The sequence below is a fragment of the Strongyloides ratti genome, scaffold srae_chrx_scaffold0000002 (assembly GCF_001040885.1).
Source record: "Strongyloides ratti genome assembly S_ratti_ED321, scaffold srae_chrx_scaffold0000002".
Lineage (NCBI taxonomy): Eukaryota > Metazoa > Nematoda > Chromadorea > Rhabditida > Strongyloididae > Strongyloides > Strongyloides ratti.
In genome coordinates, this window is record NW_020171510.1 from 1,494,636 (window position 1) to 1,504,975 (window position 10,340).

General features: G+C 23.0%; 4 protein-coding genes across 4 annotated transcripts; 2 read left to right on the top strand and 2 right to left on the bottom strand.

Annotated features, from left to right (window-relative positions):
* Positions 1–542: 542 nt before the first annotated feature.
* Positions 543–1,572, bottom strand: SRAE_X000131100 (Collagen alpha-5(IV) chain; the record flags this gene model as incomplete). Its single annotated transcript, XM_024647519.1, has 2 exons — positions 543–1,355; positions 1,411–1,572. The coding sequence occupies 2 exons, from the start codon at positions 1,570–1,572 to the stop codon at positions 543–545; spliced, it is 975 nt and encodes a 324-aa protein (XP_024498775.1).
* A 2,091-nt stretch (positions 1,573–3,663) lies between these two features.
* On the top strand, positions 3,664–4,004 carry SRAE_X000131200 (Hypothetical protein; the record flags this gene model as incomplete). Its single annotated transcript, XM_024647530.1, has 2 exons — positions 3,664–3,699; positions 3,750–4,004. 2 exons carry the CDS (start codon positions 3,664–3,666, stop codon positions 4,002–4,004), a joined length of 291 nt encoding a protein of 96 aa, XP_024498776.1.
* Positions 4,005–4,854: 850 nt separating this feature from the next.
* SRAE_X000131300 (Collagen alpha-5(IV) chain) lies at positions 4,855–5,823 on the bottom strand (the record flags this gene model as incomplete). The annotated part of the gene is made up of 2 exons (XM_024647541.1): positions 4,855–5,616; positions 5,662–5,823. The coding sequence occupies 2 exons, from the start codon at positions 5,821–5,823 to the stop codon at positions 4,855–4,857; spliced, it is 924 nt and encodes a 307-aa protein (XP_024498777.1).
* Positions 5,824–7,117: 1,294 nt separating this feature from the next.
* Positions 7,118–8,977, top strand: SRAE_X000131400 (Protein ultraspiracle; the record flags this gene model as incomplete). The annotated part of the gene is made up of 4 exons (XM_024647552.1): positions 7,118–7,319; positions 7,369–7,999; positions 8,047–8,171; positions 8,217–8,977. 4 exons carry the CDS (start codon positions 7,118–7,120, stop codon positions 8,975–8,977), a joined length of 1,719 nt encoding a protein of 572 aa, XP_024498778.1.
* Between the last annotated feature and the right edge of the window lie 1,363 nt (positions 8,978–10,340).

Here is a 10,340-nt window from a genome sequence, read left to right on the forward strand (position 1 = left end):
CCAAAAATTTTCATAATTATAAAAAGAAAAATTATGATAAGACATTACTATTTATGACCAAAGTAATTTAAATTACTTATCTTTATCATTAAATAATTCATAAATTGTAAAAGATAATAATTTTGTAAATTAATTATTATTTTTTTTTCTTGTCTTGTTACATAGACAATTTTCATAACCTTATCAAGAATATTTTCTCTTAATTATAAAAATTATATGGAAAAAAAAGATAGGTAAAAGAAAAGAGGAAAAAGAAAGATATTTGAAATTCTGAAGAAAATAATGTTTAATAGAAAAACATAACCCTTTTCCCTACCGAATATTATATTTTTTTTTTAATAAGAAAAATTCCATGAGAAGATATGGAATGTGATACAGAGAAAGATGTAAAATTAGAGTTTCAGTCTCTATTTGCGAACAAACGAGTTCATAATATAATAATTAACGTTTTAAATTAAAGTTTGCATACAATTGAAAATTGAAAGTAAATAAAGTTAACCAATAGATTATTCCAATATGTACTTCTTTTTTAAAGATAGTACTTAACGTCTGGTTCCATCTTCGAAAAAGATTCCTCCATCGATTGCACAATATTTTGGACAGATACCTTTTTCTCCTGGTACTCCTACTTCTCCTGCTTCTCCTGGAGGTCCTTGTGGTCCTGGTGCTCCGATATCTCCTTCTGGTCCTGTTGGTCCTTTAGGTCCTGGTGGACCATCTGAGCCATCACTTCCTAGTGGTCCTGTTGGTCCTGGAGGTCCTGGATTTCCTGGTTCTCCTGGTGGTCCTTGTTCACCAATAACTGGTGGTTCATTTGCAGCTGGATTTCCTGGTGGTCCGCTTGGTCCTGGTTGACCTGCTTCTCCTACTGGTCCTGGAGGTCCTCTTGGACCATTTTCTCCTGGTGTTCCATCTTCACCTGGTTTTCCTGGTAATCCTGGTGTTCCAGGCTCACCTGGAAATCCTGGTGGACCTGGTGGTCCTGGTGGTCCTGGTGGGCATGGATGGCATGGTGGTGGTGTTGCTGGTTCACAAGGTTGAACAGGTGGTAATCCAGAATTTCCTGGTAATCCTGGTGCTCCTGGTTTACCTGGTTTTCCAGCTTTTCCTGGTGCTCCTGTTGGTCCAGGAGGCCCTGGAAGACAACAACCATCACAAGCTGAATTATCTATTGATGATGAAGCAGATGAGATAACTGTTTGAGCAGGAGCTGATGATTGAGAACCTTTTCCAGCATCATAACGACTACCACCATCTCCACCATCATATTCAGCATTACGTGCAGTTCTGTTTTTAGGATCAATTGCAAATGTTCTTAGTTGATTAACTTCAGACCAAATGTCTCTTGCTGATCCCTAAATAAGAAATATATATATACATATATATTAAAATTTAATTATATAAACTAACCTTACAGAAAGTCATTTCTGTATTCATTTGTTTCTTGACATGACTTACAAAATTGTAAACCATAGGAAGAGTAACACATACTAATAATACTGCCAAAAATGAGAATGTTACAGCAGTATAAGCAACAAATCTGTATGCTTTAATACGACTTTCAGATTCCATGACAATAAATATAAAAAACACCAGGAATGAAAGTGTGTTTGATGATTTGATAGATATTTGATACCCTTATATACCATTTTATACAGCTAACCATTTTTGTTGTTTTTGGCGTAAAAAACCGGGTCGTTTGAACTAGTTATTGTTCTTCTCTATGTCATAACATTATGTTCTCCCTACAGCAGTAATAAGATATAGTGTTGATAAAATGAAAAAAAAATAAGTATTTTTGATAAAACTTATATCTGGAGAAACATTATTAATTTTTTTTCTTTTTATCTCTCTTACTATTATTCTAAATTTTTATTTAATTTATCAATAAGGATGTTATGTATTTTTCTTTAATGATAATTATATATACACATATATATTTTTTTTTTGTATATCTAGAAAAAATCTCTCTAATTCGAACAAGATTCCGTTTTTACTGTAATCTTGTCCTCTCTCCAAGAAACAAACATTACTTTTGAATATTTATTCTGGTAATATATTATCCCATTGTTTTTACCCTATAATAATTATATTATTTATTGGAGAAAGGCATGGAAAAATAATGATTAACTAAATCATTTGACGTAAAATTGTGTATAATATTTTTTTTTGATTATCAAGAGAAAAAAATAATATAAATATGGGGAGATAAATTTAAAAGTATTAAATATAATATTAATTCTTATTTTGAAAAAATTTTGAATATTTCAATGAAAAGTATGTACTTTACAAAAGAATATTAAACTTTAATAAATTTTTTTTTTTATCATCATTAATATATTTATTTAATTCATAAGTAAATTCATTATTATTATTTTTTAAACATTTAATTAAAAAAGATCATTATATTAAAAATATTTAAATGTCATAAGACTTTATAATAAGATAAATGTAATATTTTATTATATTATATTAATTTTCATAAATTCATTTGGTTTAATTAAAATTTCTTATTGAAAAAAAATTTTTTTTATGATATTAATTATAATATATATTTTTTACCATCTGATAATAGTTCTCACCTTTTTAAATAAAATTAAGTACCTTATTAATAACAAACACATTGAATAATAATTTCTTGATAAATATATAAATTAAATAAACATATATGTAAAAAAAAAAAGTTGGTTATAGTCTTTATTAATATATCTAAACACTTTACAACATATATATAATTTAAGTTGCCTTGGTAACTTTAAAATTTTTATATTAAATGAAAAAAAAATTACAGGCATGTATAATCACCTTTCATAAATATGATAAAAATACACACATTTTTGAGTGAAAATTATTATTATACAAGAAGGTATATGATAAGAGAAAACTTTTGAGATTCAAATAATATGTCATAATGTTAATGTAAAATTATTATTCGATAAAAAAATATATTTTATATATTAAAAGATATGTTGCCTTGGAGTTATATCTATAAGTTGATATGCTTTAGACAAAATATTACCTGTAGTTTAAAGATTAAAGTGCATACCATGTATTTGGTTATAATTAAAAAAAGTAATATCATATTTAATAAAACATAACATTTTAATAGTTTTATTTTATTAGATAATAAATAATAATAAAAGTTTTTTTTTTTTTTATACTTAAAATATATTTTTTTTGTATTTTTTTGCAACATATTTTGTTTTAATTTAGTTAATGGATATTTTTCATTATATTAATAATTATTACTTTCATTAAATAGAGATAAATAGTAGATAAGTTATAGCTTATAAAGTTTATTATTTAAAAAAATTTTATATATAAATCTTTCTTCTATTAAACAATATATCATTTTTTATTTTTAAATATATACATAGTATTATTTTGATCGTATTATTAATCAAATTGTTTTTTTTTCCAGAAATATTCTATACCAATTTTGATTTTTCATTGTATTATATATCATTTTTAACAGTATTTCATAGACAATTTTTTTTTTCAAAACATTTTATTTATAGTGGAAATTGTATGTGTATAAAGATAAAAAAAAATATAATTTTAATTAATAAAATTGTTTTCTTTTAGTATATTCAGACATATTTTACTTAGGCATACATAAAAATGAACTATAAAATTTCGGCTGTAACTTTCTCACTTTTTATTATGTCAATGATTATTACTTATGGAACATCACAGACTGTATGTTAACTAAATTTTTTTAATTATAAATATATATATATATATTTTAGACATCAACAACTACCCGTACTAGTGTTATTTCTACTACAAATATGCCAAATAATGGAGGAAATAATAATAATCAAAACAGTAGTACAAATGCAGGTGGCTCTGGATCATTAACTACCAAAGTAGTTGTTCCATCAGCTACAACACAACAAATTTCAACAACTACTAAAGGAGTTGGTGTTATACTACCTTCTATAATCATTGTTTCAATTGCATGTTTCATAACTAACCTTTCAATTACTTTCTATTACTTTTAATCATTATATGTAAAGCTTTGATATATCTTAATTTCTATCACATTTATGTACTAAATTGTCCTATATTTCGCAACATTTCCATATAACAATGAAAAAAAAAATTTTTTTTTTTTCTTCTTTTCTATCTATCAAAAACCTATTATAAAACTATTTTTTAAGTTGAGATAAAACTTTTTTAATATTAAGTTTTAGTTTTATATTTTTATGTTTTATAAAGAAAAAATATCATTATCTAGCTTTACAGTACAAAGTAGAAAAAAAATTTATAAAAAAATTTCTAGAGCTAGTTTTATAATCTCTAGTTTCCATTTTATTCTTTTTTTTTTCCATACATTTTATTTTAATTTTTCTTAAATGCAGAAAAAAAAACATTATCAACATCCCAATATAGTGTTATTTTGCTGTCAACATTTATTTTTTTTAAATAAAATATATTATATAATTTTCTATCTTTTTTTATAATGTTTTTTTTTTTTTCTATATTATAAATAAAAGTTTTGCCCCCATATGTTAACCTTAATTTTGATTGAATTTTATATATATATTACTAATAAATATCATTAATATTACATATAAATAAAGTTATATATGTCCAATTTAATATATCTATAAATTTTAATTATATATATAAATAAATATTTAAATATGAATTAATTGGATTGTAATGTAGGTTAATAAAGGTAATTTATTTTAATCATCATATATTTGAAACATTTTAAAAAAAAAAAATATATATATATAAATAATAAATTTAAAAAAGAGGACGAAAAAAAATATTTAATATTTAATATATTATAATATCGTTTTCAAATAATGAATATTATTGGTAACCATTAAGACGATTAATTTTTTAGCGACGTCGTGTGCCATCTTCAAAGAATACACCTCCATCAATAGCACAATATTTTGGACAAATTCCTCTTTCACCTGGAGGACCTGGTGGTCCAGGTTGTCCTGGATTACCAGGTTGACCATCTTGTCCTGGTAAACCATCTGGACCTGGTGGTCCCTTTGGCCCAGGTTGTCCTGCTGATCCTGGTGCTCCTGGTGGTCCTGGAGGACCTTGAGGTCCTTGAGATCCTAATTCACCTGGTGGACCTGGTTCTCCTGGAATAAGTGGTTCATTTGGTGCTGGAGTTCCTGGTTCTCCTGGAATTCCTGGTGTTCCCGGTTCACCAGGAGGTCCAGGTGGTCCTTTTGGACCTGGTTCTCCTGGTGGTGCATCTGTACCTGGATTTCCTGGTTGACCTGATGTTCCAGGTTCACCTGGTGGACCTGGTTGGCCTGGAGGTCCTGGTGGTCCTTGAGGACAAGGTTTACATGGTGGTGGTGTAACTGGTTCACATGGTTGAAGTGGTGGTTTTCCTGGATTTCCAGGCATACCTGGTGCTCCTGGTTTTCCCGGTTTTCCTGGTTTTCCTGGTGTTCCTGGTGGTCCTGGCGGTCCAGGTAAACAACATCCATCACATTGACCTCCAACATTTGAAGAAATTTTTGTTCCACCATGAACTCCAGCATCTGAATATCCTGATTGTCTTGATGTACGATTGTTAGATAAAACAGGTAAAGCTTTCAATTGATTTACTTCATCCCAAATATCTTTTGCTGAACCCTAAAAAAATTTATTATATTAAAATATAATACATATTTTTTATACCTTGCAAAAAAGTATCTCATCATTCATTTGTTTTTTAACATGATATACATAATTATAAACCAATGGTAATGTAATACAAACAGATAATACAGCAACGACAGAAAATGTTACAGCAGAATAAGCTACAAAACGATAAGCTTTAATCCTACATTCCAAATCCATGGTATAAATTTTTGATAGAGTAGTCACACAATAAGTATTAATATTTTTCAAAATAAATAACTTATATTAAAAAAGTAATTATATATTTAAAATATGTTTGGAACTAAAATTTATGATATTATATATGATAGAAGACAAAATTTAAATATATATATTTTCAACAAAATGATATAAAGTCAAAATATTTTCAGTCTTTATATAGTAATTTTTCTAAATAGTTCCATCCATTACAATAATCATAATAATATTATTTTTCTTTTTAAAATTTCAAATACCTTACCGTGTAACCGGTTGAAGATATAGATAAATTTTTTTTTTTTTCTTTTAATGCATGTGTGGATTATTTAACAATTTTCTGTTGAATCATTTAAGAATTATTTAAAAATATTTTTATACCTTTATAAAGAAATCCTTCAACTGGCAATTTAATCATCTTATCTTTCACTAAATGTGGTTAAAATCATCATAATAATCAGAGAGAAAGAAAAGAACCTCATATTATGGTTTTATTTTGAATCTGCCGCAGGGTGTTGAGTATATAAATAGAGTAAAATATATATTTTTTTAATATTACAATAAGATTATAAAATGGAATTTTCTAGTAAATGAAATCATAAATTAAGTTGACTTTATAATATGTGACACTTTAATAATTTTAAGTAATAAAAATAGGATCAATTTAAAATTGTTTTATTTGAAATATCTTAAATAGCTTAAATATTTAACTTTTACTCTAAAAATTATATATATATATTTTTCTTTTTTTTTTATAAAAAAAAATTATACCTAAACTTGTATTTTTTCATATATAAAAGTCAACAATATTCAAGATTTAAAAATAGTTTATAATAAAATGTTAAAACATCAAAATAAAAAGTTTTTTTTAGCAACTTTCTATCTAAAAGATAAAAAATGTGGTAAAACATATATATATAAATATATATTACGTCAAAATCGGACTAAAAAATTAATTTTTATTAAAACCATGAAAAACAAAAAAGACATTATTTACATAACTGATAAAAATTCAACCACTAGTATAGTGTAAATAGTCTTTATTGGTAGACATTTTGGATAGTTTAAACAGTATAAAATTTTTAAGCTACTAAGAAATTAAAAAAAAAATTTTATTTTTTGATCTAAGATTGAACTTTCTTTAATGATAAATAGAAAAGAAAAGTTTTAATTTTTTCATTAATTATACAATTTCTAAAACACATTTTTAATTTTAAAAGTTTTTATTAAATTGTAAAAATTTTATATTTATAGTTAAAATATTTTATTATTACTTACTATGAGTAACGATTATATTTATAATGATTATGGAAATAATATTAAAATAAAAAGAACTTGTGCTGTTTGTGGTGATTCACCAGCCAAAATTCATTATGGTGTTTTAGCTTGTTTTGGTTGTAAAGGGTTTTTTAGAAGAGCTGTTAAAGATGGTAGAAATAAATATGTTTGTAGATATAATAAGAATTGTAATGTTGATAAATGTATGTTTTATTAAATAATTTAATTTTTTATTATATTATTTTTTAATAGATGTAAGAAATAGTTGTAAATATTGTCGTTTTAAAAAATGTCTTTTTGTTGGAATGGATCCTAAATCTGTTCGTCCAAATAAAGATCAGGTACTATTTGAAAATAAAGCAAAACATATTAATTTATTAAATGGTTTAAATAATAAAAATTATAATTCAAATTCATGTCTACAGTGTTCATGTTTATCTGAAAATACAATTCAAAAAGAAGCAATTAATGAATGTGAAATTTTAATAAAAATGTCACTTAAAAATTTACACAATAATTATTCCATTCAACAATTTAATGATTTATCATTAAAAGGTTTAATAAGTTATCGTTTATTAACAATTAAAATTAAAGATGATGAGGTGAATAATGATAAAGTAGAAGAAGTTTTTAATTATAGTAGTTATTCAATCCTTGATACAAAAAACCTCTCTTCAGATGTATTATCATTATGGAAAATTATTTTTACTGTTGATATAGTAAATAATTTGGTAAATTTAAGTTCAAAAACTGATTATGAATCATCAATTACAATGGAAGATAAAATTGCTATTATACAAACTTGTTTTCCAAGAATTTTAATATTATTAGTTTTATTAAATAAAAAACAAAATGAAAATGAATTATCTAAATTTTTAAAATAGTAAGTAAAACTTTTTTTTAAAATCATTTAAATTTATTTAACTTTAGTGATACTTCTTTGTGTGATTGTTTAAAAAATGAATCAATTCATCCGTTAATGAAGCATTTTCCATCATGTTTTACTGATGAAAAGATTGCCTTTTTTATTATATCTATAACATTAATGGATCCAGGTAATAAATATTTTTTTTATTATTTGTTTATTGTTATTTTTTTAGATATTATAGGTATCAGACCATTAGCCTCAAAAACAATTTCAAATTTACGTTTATTGTTATTTAAAGAATTAAATGAATATCTTATGAATACTCAAAATTTTGAAATTACTAAAAAAACAAACATTTTATCTCTTATTTTTTATATTGCACCTATAATTGCTTATGCAAAACGTTTACGTAAAGAACTAGAATTGCAAATGAATGCTCAATTTTTAAATTATTATAATATTCAATATTATGATGTTTTTAAAGATATTATTATGGAAGATAAAAATAATTTTCTATTTTTTGATACACCAACAGATGATGAACCATCAAATATAGGACAATCAAATGATTGTGACATCAATTATAATCATTCTTCGCAAAAATTAAATTCTACTAACAATTATATTAACGTTAACAAAAAAAAAGAGATAAATATAAGCAATACACAAATTGATACTAGTATAAATTTACAAAGACCAACATTTTTAGATATTCCAACAACAATTTTTTCAACTCCATATAATATGGAAAAAAATGAAAATATTATAAGAAGAGATAATAAAAATGAGGAAAAAAAAATATATAAATTTCCATTAACACTAACAAAATCAATAGAAGAAATGTTACGTATTCCAAATTGTAATGAATTTAATCAATCACTTATAAATCCTTCAAATAATATTGGTTGGGCAGATATTAGTATGAGTACACCAGCTTTTGATAGAGATATTGTATCTAAATTTTTTCCAGATTACAATGTAAATAAAAAATAGTTTTTATAAAATTTTTAATTTTTTAACAAATATAGTAATGGAATAGTTTTTTTTTTGTTTGTTAACTTTTTTCTTTTAAGGGATTTGTATTCATTTTTTTAAAAAATACATTTTTTATGTAATAAAAAAAACTTTAATCAATTATAAATACTTTTGAAACAAGTAAATTTATAAGTAAAAATAAAATTATTGTTGCCAATTTAAAAATTAGGAATATAAAGTTAAGTAAGAAATACTATAAAAAAAGTTAATTTTAAAATTAGTAATGTAACATTTTGTCAAGTAAAATTTTCCGTACTGTCAAGCAAAACATAATTATAATAAATAATATTTATTAAAAAAAATCAATATTAAAAACATTTTCTAAATTTTAAGATAATATTTTAAAGTATTAATAATAAATTTTATGTCAAAATAAAACATATTTGTAAAAAAAATTCAATTAAGTTACATTATATTTATAGACACTATTAAATTAAAATAACCTCAAATTTTTCTTTCTTTTCTTCTTTCTATTTATATTTATTTTTAATAGACTCTTCAATTTTAATAAGATAAATGAATTATTTCAACTTTTTTGTAAAAATATTTTAATATGTTTCAACAGGATAATAATTGGTTTTTGATTCTTTTTTAATTTGAACTTTAATAAAATCAAAATAATGTAATAAATCATTTATTATTAATTATATTACTTAACCAACAATTTAAAAAAAATATAGTTGGCATATTATAATTTAACCAATTTAATAATGATATATTAGGATTATATTAAAATTAATATATGTCAAAATATATGTCTATTATGTAATTATCAATCAATCATTTTTTTTCCGAATAAAAAAAATTTTTTAAAACCTATTTTATCTTATTTATAAACGTTAAGTAAATATTTATAAATTTTTTCAATTGTTATTTTAACATCTTAATCATTTAAGATGTAATATAATTAAATTTGTTTACAACTATATTTTAAAGAATTTTCAATATAAATTTTATTTTAAAATTGAAAAAAAAACTTATTTAAAAATGGTAATTAAGAGTTAATATAAAATCTATAAAAATATAATCTTAAAATATAATAAATATTTAATCAATATAATTTTTTGTACCAATAAACATTCTTTGATAATATTTTGTTTATCCAAGTAAAAGATTACTTTTTCATACAATTAAAAAATTTGTTAAATAACATTTTATTGTTAAAAAAGATAATGTATGAATAATGTGTTTTTTAAGAATTTTTAAGTAAACAATAAAAATTTAGCTTCTAAAAATTAACAAATATGTAAGCTTAATGTTTTATCCATATATTAGTTAAAAAGTTTTTTTATGTTAACTAAAATTTAAGACTCATTGTGTT